This window comes from Apiospora aurea, assembly GCF_038362705.1.
Source record: "Apiospora aurea strain CBS 24483 chromosome Unknown utg000006l_segment0_segment0, whole genome shotgun sequence".
Taxonomy (NCBI): Eukaryota; Fungi; Ascomycota; class Sordariomycetes; order Amphisphaeriales; family Apiosporaceae; genus Apiospora; species Apiospora aurea.
The window spans coordinates 189,007-215,831 of NW_027117393.1; the positions used below are offsets into that span (position 1 = coordinate 189,007).

At 58.8% G+C, this 26,825-nt stretch overlaps 10 protein-coding genes across 10 annotated transcripts; 3 read left to right on the top strand and 7 right to left on the bottom strand.

Annotated features, from left to right (window-relative positions):
- Nucleotides 1–934: 934 nt before the first annotated feature.
- On the top strand, nucleotides 935–3,195 carry PG986_008649 (actin cytoskeleton organization protein; the record flags this gene model as incomplete). The annotated part of the gene is made up of 2 exons (XM_066844871.1): nucleotides 935–1,696; nucleotides 1,807–3,195. 2 exons carry the CDS (start codon nucleotides 935–937, stop codon nucleotides 3,193–3,195), a joined length of 2,151 nt encoding a protein of 716 aa, XP_066697269.1.
- Nucleotides 3,196–3,596: 401 nt separating this feature from the next.
- Nucleotides 3,597–5,666, bottom strand: PG986_008650 (gamma-glutamyltranspeptidase; the record flags this gene model as incomplete). Its single annotated transcript, XM_066844872.1, has 2 exons — nucleotides 3,597–5,545; nucleotides 5,663–5,666. The coding sequence occupies 2 exons, from the start codon at nucleotides 5,664–5,666 to the stop codon at nucleotides 3,597–3,599; spliced, it is 1,953 nt and encodes a 650-aa protein (XP_066697270.1).
- Nucleotides 5,667–6,317: 651 nt separating this feature from the next.
- PG986_008651 (uncharacterized protein) lies at nucleotides 6,318–8,116 on the top strand (the record flags this gene model as incomplete). Its single annotated transcript, XM_066844873.1, has 2 exons — nucleotides 6,318–7,838; nucleotides 7,895–8,116. 2 exons carry the CDS (start codon nucleotides 6,318–6,320, stop codon nucleotides 8,114–8,116), a joined length of 1,743 nt encoding a protein of 580 aa, XP_066697271.1.
- Nucleotides 8,117–9,379: 1,263 nt separating this feature from the next.
- Nucleotides 9,380–12,078, bottom strand: PG986_008652 (uncharacterized protein; the record flags this gene model as incomplete). The annotated part of the gene is made up of 2 exons (XM_066844874.1): nucleotides 9,380–11,697; nucleotides 11,790–12,078. 2 exons carry the CDS (start codon nucleotides 12,076–12,078, stop codon nucleotides 9,380–9,382), a joined length of 2,607 nt encoding a protein of 868 aa, XP_066697272.1.
- Nucleotides 12,079–13,352: 1,274 nt separating this feature from the next.
- Nucleotides 13,353–14,304, bottom strand: PG986_008653 (endoglucanase; the record flags this gene model as incomplete). The annotated part of the gene is made up of 2 exons (XM_066844875.1): nucleotides 13,353–13,650; nucleotides 13,715–14,304. The coding sequence occupies 2 exons, from the start codon at nucleotides 14,302–14,304 to the stop codon at nucleotides 13,353–13,355; spliced, it is 888 nt and encodes a 295-aa protein (XP_066697273.1).
- Nucleotides 14,305–16,617: 2,313 nt separating this feature from the next.
- On the bottom strand, nucleotides 16,618–18,609 carry PG986_008654 (uncharacterized protein; the record flags this gene model as incomplete). The annotated part of the gene is made up of 7 exons (XM_066844876.1): nucleotides 16,618–16,926; nucleotides 17,066–17,322; nucleotides 17,456–17,599; nucleotides 17,727–17,779; nucleotides 17,899–18,209; nucleotides 18,326–18,535; nucleotides 18,598–18,609. 7 exons carry the CDS (start codon nucleotides 18,607–18,609, stop codon nucleotides 16,618–16,620), a joined length of 1,296 nt encoding a protein of 431 aa, XP_066697274.1.
- Nucleotides 18,610–19,418: 809 nt separating this feature from the next.
- PG986_008655 (male sterility protein-domain-containing protein) lies at nucleotides 19,419–20,582 on the bottom strand (the record flags this gene model as incomplete). The annotated part of the gene is made up of 1 exon (XM_066844877.1): nucleotides 19,419–20,582. The coding sequence occupies one exon, from the start codon at nucleotides 20,580–20,582 to the stop codon at nucleotides 19,419–19,421; it is 1,164 nt and encodes a 387-aa protein (XP_066697275.1).
- Nucleotides 20,583–20,605: 23 nt separating this feature from the next.
- Nucleotides 20,606–23,039, bottom strand: PG986_008656 (uncharacterized protein; the record flags this gene model as incomplete). Its single annotated transcript, XM_066844878.1, has 3 exons — nucleotides 20,606–21,666; nucleotides 21,714–22,531; nucleotides 22,594–23,039. 3 exons carry the CDS (start codon nucleotides 23,037–23,039, stop codon nucleotides 20,606–20,608), a joined length of 2,325 nt encoding a protein of 774 aa, XP_066697276.1.
- A 546-nt stretch (nucleotides 23,040–23,585) lies between these two features.
- On the top strand, nucleotides 23,586–24,506 carry PG986_008657 (uncharacterized protein; the record flags this gene model as incomplete). The annotated part of the gene is made up of 2 exons (XM_066844879.1): nucleotides 23,586–24,107; nucleotides 24,174–24,506. 2 exons carry the CDS (start codon nucleotides 23,586–23,588, stop codon nucleotides 24,504–24,506), a joined length of 855 nt encoding a protein of 284 aa, XP_066697277.1.
- A 277-nt stretch (nucleotides 24,507–24,783) lies between these two features.
- Nucleotides 24,784–26,431, bottom strand: PG986_008658 (uncharacterized protein; the record flags this gene model as incomplete). The annotated part of the gene is made up of 2 exons (XM_066844880.1): nucleotides 24,784–25,530; nucleotides 25,580–26,431. 2 exons carry the CDS (start codon nucleotides 26,429–26,431, stop codon nucleotides 24,784–24,786), a joined length of 1,599 nt encoding a protein of 532 aa, XP_066697278.1.
- Nucleotides 26,432–26,825: the final 394 nt, after the last annotated feature.

A 26,825-nucleotide genomic window follows, 5' to 3' on the forward strand; every position in this document is an offset into this window, starting at 1 on the left:
ATCCGGATCTTGATCTTGCTCTCTCGCTCTTGATCTCAGGCTTGATGCCACCACATCCCATTACGGCATTGTAACAACCCCGCCAAACACCGAGCCGTACGTCCATATCTCGCTTCCCATATCCCACGCAATCCCCCTCCGAGGCAGCTTATTAGAGCCAACCGGCCGTACCATCCGAGAAGGCTGCACGACGCATGGTGAGCATTGCATTGCCTTGTGCCTTGCGCCGCCCCGGATTCGCCAATGGCGCCCAGCACGAGGGCCATGTGAACAATCAAAGTCATCCCGCGCCCTCTGACTGTACCCAGTACCTGCGACTATTGCCTCTTCCATACTAACTCCTAACTCCATCAGCCATACCACAGCCAGTACATCCCGACAAGAAAATAAAGGAAGACCCGCGCGCGCGCATACTAGGTTACGGCTGGCTGGCTCTCGCCCTGCAGGTGAATTGAAGCCAATCCCCTTCTGACTTTGCCTACTGCTCCCCCCCCTTGTCGCACATCCAGGCAGCCAAGCGGCAAAAGCCCAAGTGTCCCGGATAGGTATTATCTTGGTACTGCTTCTTATTAGACTCGCTCTCTTCTCTTCTCGTCGAGCCTCGAGCCTCTGTTTCCTCCCATCTCCACCTCCTCTTTCCTCTCCTTTCCTCTCCTCTCCTCTCCTACCCAATCTGGGTCCAATCTACTTCAGAACGTGGCCCTTCTTCTGTGCGCCAAAGCCGTCTTACAAAGCTCCAGAGGGATAGCAAGATTGACAAATACCCCTTCAACTGACGAATACAGTCGACCACAAGCCACCACCGCTTCTACTTATTCTTCTTTTGTTTCACCATACCTACATCACATCGTCCACGGTCGTCGATTTCACCCAGCCATTCTTGCATACTTGACTCAATCTGCTCCTGTGAGGCACTGCCCCCTGTCCGTCCATCATGGAGGAGGCACAAATCGCCATCACCTCCAACAAGGAGGAAATGGCCAAGTACAGCAACTTGGACCAGACGCAGCTCCTTCTCGCCCGCCTCATGCAGGGTGGCCAAGAAGACGTCGACACTTGCGAAGCTCTGGACCTCCTCACCAAGCTTCTCAACGATGACTTTGCCGCTGGCCAAAAGGACAAGTCCCACAAGTCCATATGCAAAATCTTCGACGACGATTGCATCGACAGCGTCTTCAGCTATCTCGATATGAGACAAGCCGAACAAGTCCGTGGCCACGCCATCTTGACCGTTTCTGCTTACCTGAAGGCGGCTGGAGATGACGGGTCCAAGGCTCTGACTCACTTCTTCTTCGACCGCATGAAGCGCGGCACTTACGACGACTACATTGTCGCCTTTTGTGTGGCTGCTGCCGTCTTTCCTATCGCACCGGATATCACTGCCGAGATGTTCCTCAGTGAAGGCTTCCTGGGGAGCCTAGGACCCTTGATGCGCCGCAAGTGGAAGAGTCGAAAGGTCGAGACGGCGTGCCTGGAGATGCTGAACGCCGCGTCCATGAACGCAAACTGCCGGGAGGCGATTGTCAAGTACTGCACGGAATGGCTGGAGGAAGTGGTCGACCAGGACCCGAGCACCATGTCCTCGGCCGTCCACTCGGTCGACACCGAAGTCGAGGGCACCCACGGATCCATCGCGATGCGCCGCCATTCGGAGGCGGTCCAGAACCTGGCGGCGGTCATCCTGGCCAAACTGAGGGTAGGCACTCTGAAGCTCCCGCTCGCTTCGCCCCCCGGCGTTCGAACACCTGTACTGGAAGTGAGAAGTGGGGATGATCGTAGGATGGGCTGGCTGACCTGAGGCTTCAGGCGGTACCTTCAGCAGCACAGCCTGCGGGGGAGGAATCGGAGGGTTCGAGGGTCTCGCTGGCCACCACCAGCATCGAGGACCTCGCCACCAAGTTCACGACTATGATACTAACCAATGCAGACCACGGGAAGAACCACGCCGTCGAAGGCCTGGCGTACGCCACCATTCAACCGGCGGTGAAAGAGGAGGTTATCAAGAACACGCCGTTGCTGAAAAGCCTGGTGGATATTCTGAAAGAGGCGACGCCCAAGTCCACCACGACCTACGGCGCGCTCAGCATTTTCGCAAATCTTACAAGATATCAGCCTACGTTATCGGAGGAGGAGAAGAAAATGAACCAGCTGAAGGCGTATGCCAATGCTGGAGGGAAAACGGCGACATCCAACCCACTCAACGACGATGAGCATGTCGCAGCCCGGTGCAAAGCTGTATTTAACGTCGGTCTCGTGCCGGTCCTCGTTACGCACAGCAGGAATGGGTCACTCGCCTCTTTAGCCATCATTATCAACATCATATACGCTCTCTCTGTTTCCGCCCCGCTTCGAGGACAGCTGGCGCAGCAGGGTGCCGTCGTTCTTTTGATCGCGGCGTGGTCTGCCTTACACACGACTGAAAACTCGGCAAAGAGGACAGCCGCACAGGCTTTGGCCAGGATCCTAATCAGTACAAACCCTGCGCTGGTATTTGGTGGCAGTCGGGCAAGGCCCCAGAGCTCGGCCATCCGTCCTTTGGCTTCCATCATCAAGCCAGACCCCGCAGCAGAACGACGCGACCTTCTTCCCACCTTTGAGAGTTTGATGGCCCTGACGAATCTTGCGTCCACCGACGACGATACGCGAGTTACCATTATCCGTACCGCCTGGGAACCCATCGAGGAACAGATCCTGAGCTCGAATAGCAAAGTGACCAAGGCCGCGGTGGAACTGGTCTGCAACCTCGTCCAATGCTACGACGGCGTCGAGCTGTACGGCGCCGACAACCCGCGGGCCAAGAACCGGCTGCACATCCTGCTCGCCCTCGCCGACGCCGAAGACGAGGGCACTCGCAGCGCGGCGGGTGGCGCGCTGGCGTCGCTGACGGCGTACGAGCCCGTCATCAAGAACATCCTGAACCGCGAGCGCGGCGTGGACATGATCCTGGGCCTCTGCGCGGACGAGAACGAGGATCTGCGGCACCGGGGCGTGTTTGTCATTTACAACATCCTGTCGTGCGAGGGCGAGACGGGCAAGGCGGCGCGCGCCAAGGTGCAGCTGGCGGACGGGTTCGAGATTCTGAAGGAGTGTGCTAAGAAGAGCCGGCGGGCGGAGGTTGTCGAGGTTACGGTCAATGCGTTGAAGATTTTGGTGGAGGATGGGGGGTCGGCTAGGATCGTGGAGGAGATCGATTGATTGATTGATTGATATGAAGTTTTATGACTTCAGACTTGAGGTAGAAAAATAAAACAACGTATGGTTTCCTATGCTTAAATGAACTGGTTACATTCCAATGCGCTTCGTGGATGTCTCTTTGCATGCTGATGAAAAGGGGTTGCATATGAGCCGCCGCCATCCTAAACCAAGCAGAAATGTCTAGGGATCGTCGGTTGTAATCATGACTTGGATTTCGAGCAAATACCGAAACTCCATATTCACATGCTCATGCGACCATATGCCATAGTGATATTTGAACAAAATTCTATTTCTTGAACATGATGATTAAGTAAAGAGTAAAAGCATCCGAGCTGATCTGACCCATCTATGTACCGCAATTCACAATAGTAAACAAGTAACGCCTTCTTCATCTTCTTCTTTCAATTCTCCGCCCACGAAGTCAACCCGCCACTGTTCTTCTGCCTTGTCTCTCCCACGGCCTCGAACCCAGCGATCCGGGAAGAGGAATCATCGTCATCATCATCTCCGTCGCCTCGGGGCAGGACGCGGATGCCCTGGACGGAGCTCTGGCCCTCGCGGACCCAGGTGACGTTGTGGCCGCGCGCGGCCAGGCCGGCGACGGTGGCGTTGTCGAACGAGTACTCGAACACGGCCGTGTTGGGCATGAGTTGGTCGTGCAGGCGGGGCTCGCGGATGGCTTCGAGCATCGTCGTCGCGTTCTTCTTCTTCCTCTTCTTCTCCTCCTCCTTTCCTTTTCCGTGGTTCGCAGTAAGGTCGGCAGCACCCTCGAGCAGGCGCCACGCCACCTGCGCCGTCGAGCTGATGATGCGGCTCCCGCCCGCGGCGCCGAGGACGGCGAAGAGGGCGCCGGTTTCGCGGGACTCGATGATGACGGGGTTGATGGAGCTCAGGGGCCGCTTGCCGGGCCGGACGAAGTTGGCGGGGCTGGGCGCGTAGCCGAACTCGTTGGAGACGCCGGGGATGCTGAAGTCGTTCATCTCGTTGTTGAGGATGACGCCGGTCGCGGGGACCATGAGGAGGTTGCCGAACAGCAGGTTGACGGTCGTGGTCGAGGAGACGGCCATGCCCGAAGCGTCGGCGGTGACGACGTGGGACGTGCCGTGGGAGGCTTGGGCGTAGACCGGGGTCATGGGGACGGTGGATGTGTCGTTGTCGGTCGGGAAGTAGGCCGCGATGGGCTGGGTCGTGTTGTCGAGGATCTTGGACCGGGTCCGCGCGGCGCCGGCGTCGGAGAGGAGGCGGCGCTCGAGCCGGGCCAGGTCGGCGGCGGGGAGGAAGTCCGGGTCGCCCAGGAGCTGGCGCGCGGCGTAGCCGAAGCGCATGGCCTCGTCGAGGCGGTGCATGGTGAGGTTGGTGCTGGCGGCGCCGAAGTCGTCGCTGTAGCCCTCCATGAGCTTGAGGGTGCCGAGGCACATGGCCCCGCTCGAGGGCGCGCCCGTCGAGAAGAGGCGGTGGGCGCCGTAGGTGATGTTGATGGGCTCGCGCAGGATGGCCTGGTAACTCGACAGGTCGGCGTGCGTCATGGTGCCGTTGGCGGCCTGCAGAGAAGCAATGGTGGCGTCGGCGATGGGACCTTTGTAGAAGACGTCGGCGCCGCCCTCGGCCACGGCGTCCAGAGTGTCGGCGTAGCGCTTGCGCGTCATGGTGTCGCCCCGCTTCACGAGGGCGCCGCTCGGCGCGAAGTCCTGCGCCCAGCTCGGGTCCTCGACCAGGAAGTTCCAGCCGGCGTACTCGACGCCGTAGCGCATGTACCGCACCATGTCCTCGTTGACCTCGAACCCGCGCCGCGCGACGCGCGCCGCAGGGTGGACCACGTCCCGCCACGCCAGGCTGCCCAGCCGCCGGTGGGCCGCCTCGAGCCCGCGCAGCTCGCCGGGGACGGCGGCGGCGAGGCCGCCGAAGACGCTGGCGCGCGCGTTGTCCTTGAACATGTCCTCGTGGGCGGCCGCGGGCGCGGACTCGCGGTAGTCGATGACGGTGTAGTTACCCGAGGCGGAGTCACGGACGAGGGCGAAGCCGCCGCCGCCGATGCCCGAGTGGTGCATGCCGGTGACGCCGACGCAGAGCTGGGTGCCGACCCAGGCGTCGACGGCGTTGCCGCCGCGGCCCAGGAGGTCGATGCCGATTTGGCTGCAGAGCTTGGATTCGCTGGCTACGGCGCCTTTGGTGCTGTTTAGCTTCTCCTCAGATGGCGATGATGAGACCAGGTGGTCATGGTGCGCGAAGACGGCTTGGCCGGTTTGGTAGTCTGGCTGGTGCCATGATGGTGGTGCGGCGAGAGCAGCAGCCGGAGATGAAGCAGTAAAAAGGAGAGCGATGAGGCTTCCGGGTATGGGTTTGAAGATTGCTGTGACGGGTTGTTAGTTGGCTGTACTCGGACATTTGTTGAATGCAATATTGGATATATTGGTTGCAGCAATCTGATGCGGGCTTAAGGTGTTACCGAAAGCATGCATGTACTTACCCATCTCGAAACCCCTGGCTGGCAATCGAGGTCACCTTTCGAAATGTACGACAAGATGCAACAATAAACAAGAAATGAGAAAAGACACGACCCGTATAGTTGTTGAATAAGACACCCGACTACCCGTGCTCACATTTAGAGATAGATACACCTCACCCTCGGCCAGGTTGAAGAGGAAGCGGATGACAAATAGCTTCCATGCTTCCCAGGTCTCTTACCAATTGACGTGACGGCAAAGTACCATAATCGGAGGTACACCCTGAGGGAGAGTTTAGAGAGATAAGATAAGCCCCAGTCTCGAAAGCTTGGCCCCCACTAGATTAGCTGTGCTCCAGTTATGCAGGCACCCGCCCAATCACAGGGTCTGCATTGGAAGCATTTTATTGCACTTGCTTGTCGCTTCAAGACGGTCCAATGCAACCTACAATTCCGATCCAGACCCAGACTCGGTGAAAAGTGAAGGAGATTGACATCGGCTTGACAAGACTTGACTTGAGGATTCAAGACAAGACAACAAGTTGTTGGCAAACAAAATCGCCAATCAATGCGAATCTCTCACCAAGGCCTTTCGCGTCTGTTTTTGGGGGGCCGGTCTCTTCTTGTCACTCCCCTGCCATCTCGGTCATATTCGTTCAAAGTAAGAAGAGTTTGGAATATGTCGGATTCTCCTGCTGCTGCTTCCCCTGCGGCACCCGCCGCAGGTTCTGCGCCGCGACCACATGCAAACCAAGGACCTGCCGCTGCTGGTGCTGGTGCACCCCGTCAACAGGGTAAGCGGCCCTTCAAGCAGAATGGCGGTGGTCAACAGAAGCACAACAAGAAGAAGATGCGCAAGCGGGAACGCGACATGAAGTCGGGGTCTCACGAAGAAATCCTCGCCCTGGATATCAAGGCCTTGCTGGAGTCGCAAAAGGCAAACGAGAGCGAGGATGCTTCAGCTGCCGCGGAAGAACCTCCCCTGCCCGAGCAGGGCAGCCACATCGACGTCGAGGTCGTCGAGCTCTCCTCCACCGGCGACGGCCTGGCCCAGCTCAAGGGCTCCAAGCAGGTCTACGTCGTGCCCTTCAGCGTGCCCGGCGACGTCGTCAAGGTCAAGGCCTACCGCCACATGCAGGAGGGCTACACCATCGCCGACTTCATTTCCATCGTCAAGCCCTCGCCCCTGCGCGACGACGCCCGCATCAGCTGCAAGTACTTCGCCACCTGCTCCGGCTGCCAGTTCCAGATGCTCGACTACGCCGAGCAGCTGCGCCTCAAGCGCCGCATCGTCGAGAAGGCCTACCGCAACTTCTCCGAGCTGCCCCCCGAGCTCATCCCCACCATCCAGGACACCATCGGCAGCCCGCTCCAGTACGGCTACCGCACCAAGCTCACTCCGCACTTTGACGGCCCCTCGGGCTGGTCCCGGGGCAAGAACCCGTTTACTAGCCGGCCGCCTATTGGGTACATGCCCAAGGGGTCGCGGAAAACCATTGATATCGAAGACTGCCCCATCGGCACCGATGCCGTGCGGGTGGGTATGAAGAAGGAGCGCGAGCGGATGGAGACCGAGTTCGGCAAGTACACTCGCGGCTCCACCATTCTCCTGCGCGAGAGCACCAAGCGCGTACCGAAGGATGCTGCCCCTGAGTCCGAGTCCGCCTCCATACCGTCGGATGCGGTCGTGGTCGAGTCGGATCGCCACACGGACTACAAGACGTGCGTGACGGACAACAAGGGCATGTCGACCGAGTACATTGACGACTTCGTCTTCCACAACCCCGCCGGTTCCTTCTTCCAGAATAACAACTCCATCCTTCCCCCCTTTACCGACTACATCCGCCAACACATCCTCCCAAAGTCCAACTCCGACTCTTCCTCCATTCCCATCAAGTACCTGGTCGACGCCTACTCGGGCTCCGGCCTCTTCACCATCACGCTGTCCTCCCAATTCAAGCAGAGCGTCGGCATCGACATCGCGGAGCAGTCCATCGAGTACGCGCGCAAGAACGCGACCGCGAACCGCCTGCCCGACTCGCAGGCCAAGTTCATCGCCGCCGACGCCAACGAGCTGTTCCAGAGCCTGGGCGACTACCCGCCCGACGAGACGGTCGTCATGCTCGACCCGCCGCGCAAGGGCTGCGACGCCAATTTCATCAACCAGCTGCTCCGGTTCGGGCCGAAGCGGGTAGTGTATGTGAGCTGCAACGTGCATACGCAGGCGCGGGACGTGGGGCATTTGGTCCGGGGGAGACGGGCGAGGCGGGTCAGGAGGTTGTTGGTGGCAAGGAGGGCGGGAAGAAGGTAAGGTATGATATCGAGAGTCTGATTGGGTTTGATTTCTTCCCGCAGACGGGGCATGTGGAGGGGGTGGCGGTGCTGAACCGGGTGGATGTGGAGGAGAGCCAGACTACTACGGAGGAGATGAAGGGGGTTGAGGGCGAGACTGCACAGGAGGCTACTACACAGGCATGATGGGATTTGCTTGAAATTGGCTATATGGGACACGGTTAAGATGTGACTCAACAGTAATAGAAGTTCCTCGCTGCATTTGAGTCTTCAGTATCAATGTTCTTTCCCCTCGAGGTTGCTTGCTGGGAACTGGAGCTTGTGACTATACACCGAATTCCTCCCCTTTGCAAATACTCATGTTTTCAAAGATGACGGTACCATGACAGCCAGCCTTGGGACACATTCGTTGACTAAAAAACAAGCAACTGGTCAAAAGTGATGCATAATGTTATCCCACTGAGTCACTGTCCAGGAGAACAAAGAACCGATTCCACGTACAATGACCTTGTTTTGAAGTTTCCTTTATTCGCTTAAATAGGGAATTTCGGCCAGGTGTCGCCTCCGGGCTTGGCTGTCCACCCAGCAAGACACCGGAAAATTCCATCAAAGTTGATGCCAAAAAGGGGGCTCATACGGGATACCGCAAGATACTCCCAACACACACACACACACACACACACACAACAAGCAGCCTTTATTTAACTCGCACCAAAACCCATACACAAACACCTAAGCGATGGCGCCGTCACTCCCAACCACCCTCGCCGTACTGGGCTTCTTCATTATATATCTCGCCGTCGTCTGCGGGGGCGCGTACCTAGTTTCCCGGGTAGGGGCTTCTTCTCGGCGCAGCGAACTGTTCGTTGGGGAGAGAGCGGGCTCGAGGATAGTGACAGTAGCGATGATGGGCATCTGCGTGGGGTTCGGAACTACCACGCCTGGTCCCAGTATACGTCAGTGCCGGAAACGGATGGGGATAGTTTCTCTAGCGACTCGAGTTGATGGCGGGTAGAAAACAACGAATTATCTTGGGAGTTGGAAACCAGAGAAACTTTGGAGTTAAGGCTTGATCGAACTCGTTGTACGTAAGACAGTGGAAATAAAAGATATTCGGGAACTGGTTTCCAGACTTATTTTGAATTTCAGTTGGTTGCTCGGTTACTGTGTGTGTTGTATACAGTATGTGCTATAGTGTGCTTCTAGCAGTTCGAATCCCTCTGAACTGAGGAAGGGGGATCTATATGTTCATTCGGCCAGCAGGCAAACCAAGGATAGCCCGTTTTGTAATATCCTGTACATCAACTATGTCTGCAGAACACATCTACTTCCCGTCACGCGGCGAGCATCCGTATTCTGTCATACCTAAGCTTTGCTGTTTATTCTGTCTGCATGAGCTGGGAGAACCAGATGTCGGTGCTGCTGTCCCAGTCCAGTCCAGCATCCGCATTAGGGCCCGTACTCGCCCCCGAGTATCATGCTGCTGAAATCGTTCCACTGCCCCTCCCGATACGTCCAGGAGCCGTCCGGGAACCCGAAGTGCGCCGCCATGTCGGCCGGGAACTGCATGTCCGACGGCGTCTCCGCCAGGGTCATGTCGTCACCGACTTCCGGGTGGTGAAGTCCAGTAGTGCCTTCTTGGAAGATCGGCGCGGGGTCGATATCCATTTGGGAAGCCGAATCATCGCCGTCGGGGTGTTGTATCTCTTTGTGGTGGTTATACGAAGGTGGTTGTTGGTGAGGGCCAACGTTCTCGGCGACCGGGAAGCATGAAGAAGCAGATGAAGGTACATTGGTGGTGGCGATGGTAAGGCCTGCGGCAGCGGTAGGGCTTATTCCTACGGCTGGACCCCGGATGAAATCCTCCACCAGCCCGACCAGCTCGCCCACCACGACCGCGAACCGATGGATCGTGCCCGGCACCAGCGGATTCCGCGCCACGCGCCCCGCGAGCTCGGCGCAGCTCCGCAGCAGCGCCCGCGATGTATTCAACCTACTATTATTGTTGTTGCCATCACTACCCTGCCGGTTTCCCCCGCGCTTCGCGTCGTACATGACCCCCAGGACCAGCACCTGCGCCGCCTGGTACAGGAAGTAGAAGTCCCACCAGGTGGCCTGGTCGAAGAGCCCGTCGGCGTCGAGCCGGAGGAGCAGGCGGGCGGACGCCTGCGCCGCGTCGAGGCAGACGTCGGCCAGGAAGGCGTTGCAGCTGCCGCCGCCTTCGGGGACGCCGAGGGTGTCGGGGCGGGGCTGCTTCTTCTGGCCGTCGTTTTTGGTATTGGTGGTGGTGGAGTTGTTGCTGTTGTCGTAGAGGCGGCTTGTCAGGGTGAGCATGGGGTTGCGCGTGACGACGCAGAGGATGTGGTGGTATTGGACGTGCATCAGAAGGAGCGTCCTTCTCGACCGCGGCGTCATCAAGTCGCCTGATTCTTGTTTATGGTTGTTGCTTGCCACGGTGGTGGCAGCCTGCTGGGAAAGCTCTCGCGGGAGGTTGTCCCTCCACCTCCGCATATCCCGGATAAGACTGGCCGCCGGCGATAGTGGCCCGTTATATGTATCTTCGGCAACCTCGCCATTGGTGGAGGAACTGCTGTTGTTCATGATCCGCACGACCCGACACGCCTGCGACAGCATCCGAAGCAGGCGCGTCGAGTAGTACTCTATCGTCACATCAACTCCTTGGGTATTTCCATTAAGAGGCTGGATGGAGGCGCTATTGGTGCTGCACGAGGCGTCGCAAACCGCGCTCGGCCGGTCGAGCGACGCAGCCTGCATCAGCTCGAACTGGTATAATGTCCACCAGAGGCGTATCCTCAGCAACAACCCGGGGTTTTGGGGCGTTGCTGCTGTTTCCGAACTGGCGACACCGCCATGCTGCCATTGAAACTTGGCGTCGTCGCGATGCAGGCCGATGGCGATGCCGATGCGCACCGCGGCCCCCGTCAGGGTCCAGCACGAGTCCTTGTTGTTGGTGTTGTTCAGGTGCAGCGCGGCGAGGAGCAGGGCCTGCACCTTGCGCCACCAGCGGTCTTCGGCCTCCTGGCCTCGGGCGAGGGACAAGGCCAAGACGTTGTCGTTGTCGTTGTCGTCGAGAGGCACTGTCCGTCGCGCGAGGATGAGGATGCACAGGAGACTGCAGATCCAGGATGCGTCGATATCGGCGTTGCTACTGCTGCTGGCCGAATGCGCGGGTTTCTGCTGGCGACGGAAGCGCTCGTACTTGCGCCGGAAGCAATCCTCAGACAGCACGGGGAAGTCGGGGTGAATGCGCTCGAAAAAGGCGTCGACGAGGCGGTCCGGGACAGTGCCTGACAAGAAACTCTCATCTGCTTGTATTGATGCTTCGCGCTCCCCATCGTCGTCTGCGTCGCTACTGCTGCCATCCGTCTCGCTACTACCATTATCGGATGCCGGAGATTCTCCCCAAGGAGAAGTTCGCCCGGCGCTGCTCATCTCCCGCCCGAGATCCGCCACCTTGCCGACCCAGTCCTTATCGGCGGCGTGGTTGGCGAAGAGGAAGAACTGGCCCTGCTGGCTCCGGCCGTGCGAATCCCGCCCCGCGAGGAGGGCGCGCATGCGGATCTGGAAGATGTAGCTGCTGGCGGGGCCGATGTACTGCATCTGGCCCTGCTGGTCGCGCAGGACGGGCATTTTCTCCGCCTCCTTGTCCTCGTGCGTAGGCTGCTGCTGCGTGGGGTCGGCGGCAATTTTGGTCCTGCCGCTGCTCTCGTCAATCTCCCCGACTGGCGGTCTGTTGACGAAGACACCTCCGCGGGCGTGCCTCTGCCGCTGCTAACTTGGTGGCTATCAGAATGGACTTGATCCGGGATGGCAATCCCCAGTGCCGCCCCCAGCGCACGCAACCCCTCCATGCTCGACAAGTCGGCAGAGGTGGCCGCCGCGTCAGGCACGAGGCCCCTGACCAGACACTCCAATAGGCCGACGCGCGTCCTCAGGCTCTCCTCGACGCTGGCGAAGACGCGCTTCTTGCGCGCCTGCGTCGTCACGCACGCGAAGCCGTGCGTCTGGCAGTACCGGCATGGGGCGCGGCTGTCGTAGTTCTTCCCCCGTTGGCATCCTGGCGGCTGCTGCTCAGCGGATCCGACGACGGCAGCTGCCGGTGGCACTTTTGTTTGCGGGACTTGCATCTATTGAGGTCATGTTAGGGTTGGGGATTGTAGGATGTATAACATCGTTGAGAATGTAATACCGTCTAGAGACGGACAGGAGCAACACAGATGTATAGTGGATTTGGAGATGGCTGAAAAAAAAAAAGAAAAAAAAATGAACAACGTGAAAGTCCTTACTTGTCGCAGCTGATCTCGGTGCGCTTCCGCCGTTCTGGCGGAATACGGCGGCTCGGCATGTTCCACAGGGCTGCATCCGAAGGATGCGATTATGGTTCTGTGGTTTGTGCGCAAAAGCCTCTTTCTCTAGTTTCTTTCTAGGTTGGTCGGGGGCTTCTTCTTATTCCCGCGTGGGATGTTGTCGGGACAGAAATTCCCTCCCCAGGGCCCGGATCTCTGCACTCGAACGATAAGTGCGAGGTTGCAAGGGGAAAAGCGCAGCAGCAGCAGCAGCAATACAGTGAATGCCGCATGGATGACTGTGCCGCCAGCTGCCGGCTGTTGTGCCCGCGAAAAAGCAGCATTCGTTACGATCCCTGGGGGCTTGCTTATCACTTGCCCGAATGAATGAATGACTGGCATACATACACTCTCGACCCCCGGACCGTTCCCCCGCATCACATCGTCATAACCAACAACTGGAGCTGAGGGGTTAGTGTGCCTGCATGCCTACGTTATTCCATCAGGCGAAGCAACCCCGCGTAAGGGGACGATGATCATCGATATATTGATCACCATCACATCGTGTGAAACAATAAGTAATAAGAGATCGAAGTAATTGTCCGAAACATGACCAATATCGGAGACTTTATCTTTTATCTTTGCCAGGCGCAAGCTCATCTCGGTCCACTGTCGCCTTGGCACGATGTTCCGTCTGTCTCTTCACAAGTCGACCGACCATGCTCATAGTTCAGTTGCGTAAGTCACACCAAAGACAGAGATCCGTAGCTATGAGCTTGTAATTATATACACTTTATAGAGGAAAAGCAGATCAACAAGTCACTTGCAGGCACGGACGAAGACGCAATGTCGAACATCAATTGGTTTATTTGCATTCAAGAGTTATCTACCAAAATTGGCCCAATATACAGTTACAGACCCGATGAAAACTAGTATTCTCATCCAAGCTTTAAGAAGTTAAAAAAGTAGGGTGTACGCGAATCGAAAAGAAGAAGGAACTACAACATGCTGCTGGAACATATCGAGTGCCCAAGAAGCATCACTGCTCTTTGGGGGTTTGCGTTGTAAATGCGGGATTGTGTCTCAAAAGGAAAGACAGGACAGGTCGCGGCAATTTACTGGCGGGCGGCGCGGGCGGCACGGGCAGAGCGGCGCTTCTTGCAGGGCTTCTTGGCCGGGGCAGAAGGCTTAGCAGCGCCCGAAGAGGCGGCGGGAGCGGCGCTGGAGACGGGAGCAGCGCTCTTGGTGGCGGCAGGGGCGGCAGCGCTGGAAGCGGGAGCCGAAGGCTTGCTAGAGCCGGCCTTGGGGGCGGCGGCGCCGGCACCGAAGGCGAGCTTGGGGCCGGGGACGGGGTACGAGTCGATCTTCTTGTAGATGTCGAACTTGATGCCGGCGTCGGTGGGGGGTGTAGAGCTTGGTGGCGGGGGTGCCCTCGGGCAGCTCGGTGCCGGAGCCGGTGACCTCGAGGTTGATGCACTGGGGGTAGTTCTGCGCGCCGTTCTCCTGGCCGCCGGCGTGGAGGGCGATGATCTCGTGGCGCAGGACGTAGTTGCCGGCCTTGAGGGTGGCGGGGATGGTGGCCACCCAGCTGTTGTTGTTGGCGACGAGGTCGTCCGAGGCGAACTTGGCCGGGTTGGACGAGCCGTCGACGAGACCGGCCTCGGCGATCTTGAAGAAGTTGAGGCCGCCGGCGGTAGCCTTGGAGCAGTCACCGTCGCAGGCGGCCATGTAATCGATGACGGGGCCCTTGTGGGACGCGGGCCAGGTGTCCCAGAAGAGCTCGACCTTGTCGCCAGCAGCGACCTTGGCGCTCAGGGCGCCGGGGGCACCGTCGCGGTGGCAGGCGATGTCGCTGGTGCCGTAGGCGTCGGGGGCGACGAAGCCGTTGTCGGTGGCGCTGTCGGCCCAGGCGATGCGGTCGACCTTGGGGTTCTCATAGGGAGCCGACGAGGCCGGGTAGCCCTGGTAGGACTTGCCGTTGATCTTGATCTCCTGGACGTGTCCGTGGGCGGCGACGAGACCGGCACCGGCAGCAATGGCCAAAGCGAGGGGGTTGAAGGAAGGCATCTTGTTTTTTTTGATTCGGTAGTCGAAAAGTTGGATAGTGTTGCAAGGGGCTGGTAATTGTGCAAATGGGGCTGGTTGACTAGTTGGTAGACAAAGTAATAGGTGGTTTGCTGTCGAAGTTGAGTGGCCGGCTTGCGGGTAAAAGAATGTGAAGTTGACTGCAGTCGATACAGGAGCAAAAGAATGAAGCTCAAGTGTGAGAAAGCGAATGAATGCAAAGGACCAATGATGCTTGTGATGATGAGAGAGAAGGGAAAAAGCTAATGCATCGTGAGGGCATTCCTGCCTTTAAGTACAGACATCTTGGCAACTCATCCCGTAACTTGGGTCCAGGCACGACACCCTCTTCGCCATTCTTCCGGTCCTCCTACTGGCACGCTTACGAGCGCAAGGGGAGGCTATCCTGGGCAGAAGTCCGTCCTGGGACCTTCTTGCGGACGGGACCTAGTCAACCCCCACTGGGCCCTGGCAACCCTAGCCGAGACAGCAGACAGGAGGGCGGAATAGTGGATTCGCTGTCCACCGCCGATGGACCTCGCCGCCTCGAGATGTCAGAAAACGCCAAGGGTTCCGGGGGCGTCAATCAATGTGACGAGACCATGTGGTGGCAGGCGCAGTCGGGTGGGCAGATGGAAATTGAAATGAGCAGGGGGGCTGGCGGTTGATGGTGTTCGGGAATCCTGTCAGGACTGTTGTGTTTCATCGTCGTGGACTCGCCGTCGAGGAGGGGCCGATGTCAACTCGGACTGGGCCGATAATCATGAGAGTTCAGACGAACACCAGTCCAGAAAAACAATTGACGAGCCACTCGGACGCTCGAGCAACTGCTTGTTCAAACGGCTGCAACATCTTGGTAGACCGAGGCCGACACCCCCTACAGAGGATCCCATGAATCGTTTGGGTTCAATCGGCACACCATTTCCTCCTCGCTTTTGCCGACGCTGATGCGAGTGTTGGTCATGAATGCACTCTCCAGTTCAGCCAAGGCAAAACATGACTGGGGTCCAGACAACGGAAAGGACTGATGGCAGCGTGCAGACAGAGCGACTAGAGCCTTGGCCGGCCAATCGCAAGGTCGGTCAATATGCGGCGGCATGAAACGGATCAAATGAAGGCATCGTCACCGCTGTGTGCAAGGGAGCGGGAGATTGTCGAAGGGGTGGTCTGGGTAAAGGCAAGCGAAAGGGTTTAGTGGACTTCTTCACCGCGTTAGCAGGGTGCAGGCGGCTCAATTGATTCAAGCAGGGGTTCTACAGGGGCGCGCTACAGGGGCGCTGCTGGGGTTCGAGGCGGGAACTTGGGCCGAAGAAGCCTAGAACGGGCCTAGCGCCAACCCGAAGTGCTGGATTTCAGAGGGTCTCCAGGGGCTGCGTCGCAGATATATGGCGAACCCTCTAGGATCTTGACACTGGACGAAAAATCTACGAAAGCAATGACAACCAGAAGATCCTCAGATCTCAAGGGAGGAGCGGGCCTCTACCCGGAAAATGACTCTCTTTCTCTCGGCAAAACCCGCTTCGATCCATCGCGCTTTTGCTGCTGCAAGCCATTCTCTCGATCGGGAGCGCCGGGGAACAAAGTCGAGGTAGGCAACGCTGAGGCATATGGAGTGCGGATTTTCTTCGGCCTCGACGACGGAAGCTTCCATTGGGAACATGAGCAGCGTCCAGAAATGCACCGGAGAAACTCCTACACCACCGCCAAGATAAGACCAGTAGGAATGATGTACAATGAACGATGCCCGCCATCTACGTGGGCCTGCGATCCTCCTGGAGCAATCGTGAAAACATCGGGCCTGCGATGCCTCGGGATTGATACCTCGGCAGAAGCGGGCGCCAACACCTTCATTCACCGTCGAGCCAGAGTCCTTGCATCCACCCAATTTACAGCTGGCCGGGTCGGTGACAGGAACAGGGCTACAGGTACTCCGTATGTACAGCGATTGGTTATCGGTGGACCACCGGCTCGTACTTTTTCGCAAACGTTTCCTAATGCTAAACTGCCAGCAAAGCTTGTCTTCGTGCTAAATGGAAGGACCCATTCAAATCCTCAGTTTTCCCACCAGTCGCAGCCGGCAGGGAGACGACAGTTGTTCCGTCAGTTGGGAAGCGGAACAACTGAGCACGCAATTTCCATGGATGGTATTCCCCTGACTAAGGTACGTAGGTATGCATGCGCACGTACATACGTACTCCAAAGGGATCCAGCAAAGTCCAAGCCTGGGAAGGAGTCTGACGACGACTCTAGCGATAGCCGCCGGAAAATGCCAGCACTCGTCGTTGACAACTGTGGTCGGCACAGCTAGCTAGCTACTTACTGCTTCTGCTCTCCGCCCTCTACGGCTGCCATCCCGTTGCTGGCCACCTTGGTGTACTCGTTCTTGTCATCCACGAAGTCCTTACTCGGCGGTTCCTTGCCCTCGCGCCCCTGCCTGTACGTCGCCATGCCCTTGAGCCGCTCGCACATCTGTCGTCCTGGCGTCGACCTGCCCGGCCCGTCCAGGTCCATCATGTACGCGCCCAGGCCCGACACGTACGGGCACGCCATCGACGTTCCGTCCTTTAGCTTCGTCTTGTTGCCGGGCCAGGCGGAGAGGACGTCGACGCCTGGCGCGTAAAGATCCTGTGTGGCGGTAACGACTAAGTTAGAATGGACTTACAGGGGGGGGCAAAACAAACAGGGGAAAAAAACAGAGCAAGAAAAGAAAAACAAAACAGATGAAGACCTGCGGCTCAAACCACAGCTTCCACTTGTGACTTACCATTCCGGCACCGTAATTGCTGAACCAGGCCACCGCGTCATTCTTGTTGATGGCGCCGATGACGCAAACCTCCGGCTCGGCCTGGGGCGAGTACAGGTCTACATGCCTCCGGTCGTTGCCCGCAGCCGCGACGACAAAGATGCCCTTCTTGGAGGCGATGCGCGACGCCACCATGACGGCGTCGACCCGCCGTTCTTTGCGGAACCCGGGCGCGATCAGGCCGCCGAGCGACATGCTGATGACCGACTTCTCGAGGCCTGCAGATCCCCCCGACCAACACGTTAGCCTTCTCCAATCCGAGTCTTATTTGTCTTCCGAACGAGGGCTGGTAGTGGTAAGTGGTGAAGGAAGTGAAGTCCTGTGATTTCTCGGTTTCGGTTTCCCACGTACGGTTATTTGCTGCAGCGTCCTTGACGGCCCATTCCAAGGCCCGGAGGATATTGCTCGGCTGTGCGCCGCCTCTGGAGTTGAACACCTTCAGGGCCACCAGGTTCGTCTCCCGGGCCACGCCAAACGTCGCGCCGCCGATGGTACCTGCGCAGTCTTTGATGGAGCAGCAAACGCAACCGATTAGCGTGAGATCAACACACATACACGCGCATACAGGCGGGATCTGTCGTTTAGAGGTGAAAAGGAGGGGAGAGACGTGAGAAGAACTTACGCGTGCCGTGGCCGTAATCGTCGCCGCCGGCTGGCATCCATGACTCGTCGCTGCTGCGCAATGCATGTTAGTTGAACAGCACCCCTTCCCGCTTGGCAAGACGTTACACTGCCACAGTTGTGCGTATGCCAGTATACCAGTGTCTATATGCGATTTCTTCTCTTCCACTTACATTTCTCGCAAGAACGAGCCTCCCCACCGGGCCCGCCCGCCAAACTGCGGATGGCCGAGGCTGATGCCCGAGTCTATAACGTAGACGGTCGCGCTGCGGCCCGTCGAGTTGGCTCGGAACTCGAGGTTCGTCGTGTTGGGCGTGAGCGGCCCGTGGGAGATGCGGTGGAGGCCCCACGGCGTACCGTCGCCGCCGAAGGAGGGAGGCGCTCCGGTAGTGGTGGTGTCGTTGCTGCTGTACAGGGCGGCGGTCTCGTTGTGGGGGGCGAAGTCGTCGAGGGTGAAGGGGGTGTCGGGCTGGATGAAGGCGATCTAGGTAAGGGGAAGCGGGGGCGAGTAAGTAAAGGGTTTCGGCTCAGCCAGCTATACTGTGAAGGAGATGATGACTTCTTCTTGTTTGCGTAGATAGGTAGGTAGCTTTCACTCACATGCTCCGAATCCGCCATCGACTGCACCGCAATCTCCGACCCGGGCCCTCTCATGACATGTCCCCTCAGCAGCCCCTCGCCGAAATCAAAGGTATGGCGCGGTGCCGCCCCCGCCGCCATGGCGAGGTCACGCGTGCGCAGGAAGGCGTGGTGGGGGGCGTCGTCCTTCATGACGACGATCCAGCCGTCTTTCGCGGCCTCGGCGGTGAACTGGGTCGATCGGGGAGGAAGGGGGCTGCCAGGGCGGCGCCGGCGAAGGCGAGGGCGAGCACGGGGAGTCTCATCTTGGCGGTGGTGCAGCAGTGATGAGTTGAGAGATGAAAAGTGAAACGAACACTGCTATGGGCCACGGGAGAATGGGAAAGATGTATTTAAATCAGTGAGTTATATAACTGCGCCATATCTAATGGCGTCTTTTTTGTCTTTTTGTCTAGATGGATCGGAAAAGTCAATCCCATCAGATCCACGTGAAGTACCTGGATGGCCTCTTATGGGAGCATAATGCGATATGTATTTCTATTCTATGGCTCTTTTGTTCAATGATCAGGTTGGACCTTGGGAATCGAAAATGTTAATAGATTGGTTAGAAGCATGTTATATAATTTGAGCATATCAACTTATAAACACTTTTTACATGCCCGAGAAGATTTCAGCGCCAAAAGCTTGATACGTCCTTGGAAGTCGAAAATTTCGCTGTTAGCAATTCGCACGATATACAGTTCCATCTACTTGGTTTTAAGTACGGTCCCTGAGCCTGGCGAGGTCGAATAGTAATCAATCGGACGTCTTCTTATCACAACTTTATATATGCTTTCTTTCCTAGACCCATGGCGAGACACATCTAGCTGCAACTTCTTGTATGCAAAAGAAAGGGTTTAGAATGTAAAGATACCAGTAGCGCTGGTCGGACTCGAGTCTATCTGCACTTCACCCATTGTGTCTCTCCGATCAACCAGGCCAGCGCAGTCCGCGACCGCGCGTACCAAGATTGCGCCATCGGCCACTAAAGAGCGCCTCTGTCGATCGGTCCTGGAGTCTCACAATGTCCTTTATCTTATACACATCACTCCTCCAATGGACCCCCTTATCCGTATCAGCGACACAGACCACTGCTTTCCTGCAGCCACTTCCACATCAGAAGTATCCTCGTCCTATCGAGTGGCTGGATGTCCCGCATGGTCCTCGACGCCGCCTGCGTGCGCTCGAGCTCGAAGACGGGCCCGGACTTCGTCGCCGCCGTGGCTGCTTTCGCACCGTCCGAGCCGTCGCCGCCACCCCCGCTGCTGCTGCTCTGCTGGTCTTCGGAGTACTTGCCTTTCCAGAGGTCGAGAAGACCCTGCGAGGAGTGTCCCGACGTTCCGCTGTTTAGACTGGCTTCCAGCCTTTTGGCCCAGACAGATGGAGGCACGGTCTCGAAAGAAAAAGCCGACTGTTGTTGCTGCCGGCCATCGCTGTCACCACTAGACGAGATAAGGTCGAGCATCTCGCGCCATGTAGGCTGGCGATGAGGATTAAGCACATGATAGACCGGGATCCCATCATCGTCCCCATCGCCTTCGCGTGACTCTCCGCCACTTGACTGAGCAGGCGCGACAGAGTCGTCCCCCCGGCGGCCAAGCGCAATCTCCATGACCGCCTGTGCCGCCAGCTCCACAGGGAGCCAATTGAGCGGCGCGTCCCCGAGGTCCGGCAGGCAGCCCGTGAAGCTCGCGGTCGACAGCATGAGCGGGTACGCCTCGCTCTCGTTCCAGATGCCCAAGTGGTTCGCGAAGAGCTGGCCGACGCGGATGATGGATACTGGGGGCGGACCAGTCTTTCGTTCTTGGCCACCGACCGGATGGTTCCCACTTTCTCCCGCCCTGGCCTCGGAGATATACCGTTCATGTGCAGCGGCGCATATGTTCTCGGCCACCCACTTGGACTTCGAGTAGCCGAGCGGTGTCGTGTCGGCTGGATCCACCGACACCGTCTCCGCGATCGTGCCCGAAGATGACGACGCATTGTTGATGACCGCAGCCGTTGAGCTAACAAAGTAAAACCGCGCCCCACCCTCAGCAGCAAGCCCGATCAAATTCCGCGTCGCCGCGAAATGCTGCCCGAACGACCCGATGCGCAAGCTGAAATTGACCGTCCAAGCCGAATGAATAACGACCGTCGGACTTTCTCTGAGCCGCTCGAGGAACCGCGGCGCGAGCCCAAAGCCGGGGCGGTCCAGCTCGCTGGGCAGGCAGACGATCCGCCCCTCGAGCCAGTGCATCTCGTCCCATGCCTCGAGGCCGGTCAGCCCCCGCTTCGAGAGCGCGTTGGAGACGCGCTCGTGGGCGGCGGAGGGGTTGGCGCGCGGAGGAGACAGTAGATCTGGCGGATGCTGGGGTCTTGCAGGAGGCGGTGCGCGATGTGGGCGCCGAGGGCGCCGGTCGCGCCCGTGAGGATGACGGTGGTGCCGCCACCTGTCCCTGGTCTCGGGCGAAAACGCAGAGCAGAAAAGTCGCGGTTCTGCTGCACCAAGTCTCTCATCAAGGCCAAGTCGGCATTTCGCTGCTGTTCCTGATCGCGACCTTGTTCCATTCTGCCGGCCGACGCATCTTCTTGCGACGGCTGCTTCTGCCGGACGCGCAGGACATGATCCACGAGCTCGTGGATGGTGCCGCCGTCGTAGATGACGTTGATGGGCAGAGTCCCCGAACCCTCCGGCAGCAGATCGCGTTCGATCGCCTTGCGGATCTGGATGCACGCGATGGAATCCACGCCTTGCCCGTACAGATCCTGGGACGGATCGAGATCCCGACCCAGCACTTGGGCGAACTTCTCCGCCACCGCTGAAGGGACGTCCGCATCATCCGACATGTATTGCAAGTTGCCACTGCCTGATCCTGCCTCGTAAGCCTTTTCGATCAGATCGCCGCATTGTTCCTCGGCTTGACGGCGCATGATGGTCCCCTTGCTACTTTTCGGAAGCCTTCTATCCCCTCCTCCCGCTTCTGGCAACACTACCACCAGCATGGCCTTGGCAAGTCGCGCATGGCCCGGCGAGTCCTTGTTGAGCTTCTGTATCGACGGCCACACCGCCTCAATGACCTCGGACGCCGATGCCCGACCGTCACTCGGGAACAATAGCGCGCCCGGGTAATCTCTCCCTCCCCAAAGACCAAAACGTCGCGCAACCACCGCGCCGGCGCCGCCGCCAGCACCGCGCCCTCGAGCGGCGACGGATCGAACTTCTTCCCGTTCGCCAGCGTGATCTGCGCGTCCGAGCGACTGTGGTACCGCCACGCCCCCGGGATGGACGGGTGCGGCTCGAACAGGTCCGCGGTCGCGTACGACCCGTCCGCGCGATTCGTCTTGGCCAGCAGCGGCCACCCGGGGCGCGCGACCAGTTCCGACAGACCATCACTCCGGGGTTCGAAGGCAAGGATGTCCTCGGAGACCACGCCCGCCGCGGGCCGGAGGAACTGCCACTCCTTGTCCGTGGCGTAGTCGCGGTCCGAGGACAGGAGGAAGCCGCACTCGGCGCTGCCCATGCGCGACACGAGCTGGACGTTCCGAGCCACTAGCCCATCGCCCACCGCGGCCGGCAGCGCGGCGCCGCCTACGCCGACGAAATCCATGGACCGCAGCAGCCGGACACCCTCGTCGGAGTCGGACAGCATCTGCAGCACATACGGCACCGACGTGAAGTAGCCTACCTTCACTTCTGCTTTGGCGGCCGACGAAGAAGAAGAAGAAGAGGAACACTGGGCCCTCGCGCACTCGACCGCCTTGACGACGTTGGCCCCCGTGACGGGCGCGGCGCCCTCGGGGAAGAGCCAGATGGCGGCGCCCGCGGCCCAGGTGCGGAAGCAGTCGGCCAGGCCACCGTGGTAGAGCGGCGTGGTGGAGAAGGTGGCAGGTCGGCGGCCCGTGGGCGGGAGGCGGGGGAGGATGCCGACGGCGCCCCAGTGGGTTTGGTAGATGGGCTTGGGCAGGCCGGAGGAGGTGCCTGATGTGTGGCGGAGGTACGCGACGTCCTTGGCATTTGAGGGCGTCGCGATATGTTGGTATGAAGTATCGGAGGGGTTGGCTGATCTGGGATAGGAGGGGATGTCGAGTATTCTTAGCGTTTCCCTCAGGCCTTCGACCTTCTCCCGGTACATCTGGTCCACGAATATGGTATCAGCTCCCGCAGTCGAGCACAGATGGCTGATTGCCTTTTCTTCCAATTGCGGGCTACATTGGGATGATTAGAATAATGAGTGACACAGAAGTTATCCGTTGAGGTATTAACTCACGCCAATACGAAGACGGTGTAGCCCAGTCGCATAAGACCCAACCAAGTGAAGACGAAATCCAGGCTGCTCGCGCACATCAACCCGACTGTGCCCTTCGCCTCACGATCTCGCGATTGCCTCAAGCAATCGGCCAGCGTTGCAGATGCGGCTTGTGAGAGGTACTTCAGTTCCTTGAAAGTCACTTGTTGAGGTCCTGAGGCAGGTTTGACAGGCGGGCGAGGATATGGTGAAGTCTCCTCCCCACTTTGAGCTGCTCCTTCATGTTCACGATCATGGCTGAAGTCGGCAAACCCAATGGCAGGCTCATCTGGGATATCTCTTCCTTGATCGTCTATCAACTCCAGCACTGTGGCGAACTCATTCGGCTGTTGGTTGGATTGGCCCTTCTTCCAAAGAGCCGCTTGCCCGAGTGTGCAGGTAAAGTAGTTCAGGTCCTGTGACTCCATGTCTGCTCACGATATTCACTCAAAAGAGTCAGCGGAGCTTCAAGCCTGGACTTTCGAAAAGCCAATTGATTCACTGATCTGGTTGTCACGCGAGGAGGCGTCACCATCACTCTTCGTAGTGCCGGTGTGCCTTGGGGCGTCTACATTGACACCCCACCTGCCACCTGCATCATGGCCTGGACCAAGACTACTTCCGAAGCCACATAGAGATTTCATTTCCGTCCGTCATATAATCCCCAGGACAAGAAGCCATGAGCGTACTAGAGCCAGCGTGGTTTCCCTCGGCGTATTGCGATTGCTAGGCATGGTTATGACGTAATCGACTTGCATGCCGTGCCTCATTCTCTCCACCGTCCAGCGCACCTTCTGAAGCATGCACATGCAAGCAAGCGCACATGCAAGGAAACTGAGAACCATCACTTTCGGAGAGACTACCACGACACCAGACCATTGAATGACTTGAGACTGTACTCGAGCATCTCCTTCCTACCACACCAAACATTGACGCCAACCCAAACCCCTCCACAGCAACTAACCAAAACCACCATGGCCAAACGAACCATCACCGACACGCTCCGCCTGTCGAGCTCCCGCCCCATCCCCCAGCTCGGCTTCGGCGTCTACAAGTCCCCGCCCGAGCTGTGCATCCAGTCCTGCCTGACCGCCCTGCGCGCCGGCTACCGCCACATCGACACGGCGCAGTACTACGCCAACGAATCCGAGGTGGGCGAGGCCGTTCGCCAAGCCGCCCCCAAATCAAGCGGGGGGGACGTCTTCCTCACCACCAAGATCCTCAGCCCGGAGAAGTCGGTGGAGGAGAATTACGCCAAATGCGTCGAGAGCGTAAAGAAGCTGGATGCGGGGAGCGATGGGTACGTGGACTTGTTCCTGATTCATAGCCCCAACTGCGGCGGCGCGGAGAACCGCAAGATGCTCTGGCAGGCCCTGGAGCGGCTGCATCAGGAGGGCAAGGCGAAGAGCATCGGCGTGAGCAACTTCGGCATCCAGCACATCGAGGAGCTGAAGGCGTTTGCCAACGTCTGGCCGCCGCACGTCAATCAGATCGAGGTAAGTGCCCCAGTGGTTCATCAAACCAAGTTCCGGCTGCGTCTATCGTTACTGATACCCCCGTAGCTGCACCCCTGGTCCCAACAGACCGAAATCGTCGCGTACTGCGAAAAGCACAACATCGCCATCGAGGCCTACTGCCCGCTGGTCCGCAACACCAAGGCCGCGGACCCGACGCTGGCCAAGGTGGCCGAGAAGCACGGCGTCACGCCGAACCAGGTGTTGGTTCGGTACTGCCTCGAGCGGGGCTGGATCCCGCTCCCCAAGAGCGATAACGAGGGGCGCATCCAGAACCACGCGGATGTGTACGGCTTCGCGCTCGACGAGGGAGACATGGAGAAGCTGAATGGATTGAACCAGGGGGCGGCCGGGGCGATTGTGCAGGCGGTTGATAACTAAGTAGAAGACAGAAGGGACACGAGATGAAACCAATCGAACCATGATGAGATACACAATGGTTGATCGTATGGGTTGAGACTGACGATAATACATGTTCATTCGAGACGACTGAATCTACCTTACTTTTACTTGTTATGAGGAGTTATCATGGGTAAACTCAATCAGAGGAGGCAACATGTGGTTCGAATCAATGGCGCGCCGAGCGCCGACGCCATAATCGTTCCATTTACACTACTGACGACTTTGAAATCTGTTTGTGGCGCCACACGACTGTTGTTTAACAAGTAAACATCTTGGTAGTGCTTACGTTGACCCTGCTCCACCGCTGCCCCTTCCACCAAGCATCAAAGATGCTCAGCGGCCAGTACGCATGGTACAACGTGACCGCGGGCCACGGGTCCCACGTTTCCCACGTCCCTTCCTTCCAGGTGAGCACGTGGGTGAAGAAGACGAGCAGACCCGAGAGGAACTCGTGTAGGCTGATGCGGCCGGCGGCCACCCGATAAGCCGGATGGACGCCGAGGGACACCAGGTCGTGCCCGACCCAGTACCGCGACTGCGCGTCCGACGGCGGCACGACCAAGTTTCCGTCCTCATCGTTCGCCCTCGGCGCAGGACGGCCATTGGCGGCGCCCTTGGGCGGCTCGAGAACCGACAGGTACGCGCGCACCATGTCCCGCATCTCGGGCCCCGGCTGCGCGAACAGGACGACGGCGGTGTGGGCGCGGGGGTTGCACTCGATCGCGTACAGGTTCCTCCTGAACCCATTTTCGGTGATCTCCTCATCCTCGACCATGAAGTCGAAACTCAAATGGCCCGTCATCTCTTCGTGGCCTTGAGATTCAGAAGACCGCGCGACAAACCCCCGCGTGAACGCCAGCATCGCGCGCGACAAGGCCGAGTCCGCGGGCAGCGGCCGGTAGTGCATCAGGAGCTCCGCGCTGGGGCACGCGACGAAGCAGCGCACCTCGCCGCGCACGACGAGGGCGTGGGTGCAGTACTCGGCGCCGCCCGGGATGAACTGCTGCGCGATCCAGGGTTGGGCGGAGGACACGGGGAGGCGGGACAGGTACCCTTCGGTTTCGGGGCGCGTGGGCAGGGGGGAGGAGGGTCATGTTGCCGCGGTTGGCGTCGTCGACGCCGATGGGTTTGAGGATGAAATTTTTCTGCTTCTTCTTCTTCTTCTTCTCGTCCTTTTCTGAAGAGGAAGAGGAAGAGGAAGAAGCCGCATAGTCGTCGAGAATGCACAAGATCTCTTTCCGGGAGGTCACCGTGTGCGTCTCCGGGCACGGCAGCCCGAGCCGCGCCGTCTCGGCCATGAACCGGTCCTTCTCGTGCAGCCGCATCGTGGTCGCGAGGTCGAACTGGACGCAGCGGCACCGCGTGCGCCGCTCGAGGGCCTCCTTGGCGACGGCGTCCTCGGCCGCGCTAGCGACGCCCGAGCACGAGACCCAGAGGTCGACGCCGTCGGTCCGGACGATGTCGACGAGGCGCTCGACGTAGGCGTCGGCGGCGCCGTTGGCCTTGCTGGGGCTGGTGTTGCTGGGGGCGGAGGGGGAAGTGGGAGAGGAGGGATGGTCGGGCTTGGGCATGCGGTAGAAGGCCGACAGGCTCGAGGACGAGCGGCCTGAGCACGGGATCCCCGGCGCCTCGAAGTCGACGCCGATGACGCGGTGGCCTGACAGGTGGAAGGCGCGCGCCAGGGTCAGGCCCTTGGCCATGCCGACGCCCGTCACCAGGATGGTGCGGCGGTCGCGGGCATCTTCGCGGTGATGATGGGCGGGAGAGGGAGGGGTGGGTTGGGGGAAGAGGTATTGGGCGGCGTAGCCGAGGGACAGGGTGAGTAGAGATAGAGGCAGTAGGAGGATGCTGAGGAGGGTGAGACCGAAGGTCCTGACGGTGTCGGAGAAGCGGTATTCCGACATGGTGACTGAGGGTGAAGCTATTCCCAGCGATGTTGCTGTAAGTGGTGCGGTTGCTTGGACAAAGTCCAATCATCATATGCTCAACCACCGAAGCCAATCAATGATGCTAGCAATCTACTCTAGCTAATCTTCCCTACAGCAAGTACCGACCAAGTATATCATCCACGAAGGAACGGGCCCTCTTGTGTGGGCTAGTCCGTCAAGCTCCACGGGTTCGCGGCTGACAACCGGTCGAGTACCCAGCTTCGAGCTAACGGACTAGTTGTTAGGGGTCGCTAGGGAGCGCAATCACAGAGGCTCTGCAGTAGCTCGGGAAAGCTCGAAGCGACGGCCCTCGAGCCGCCTAGTGAATTGCCGGGCCCAAGACGAGGAGTAGCTCGCTTCGGATCTGGTC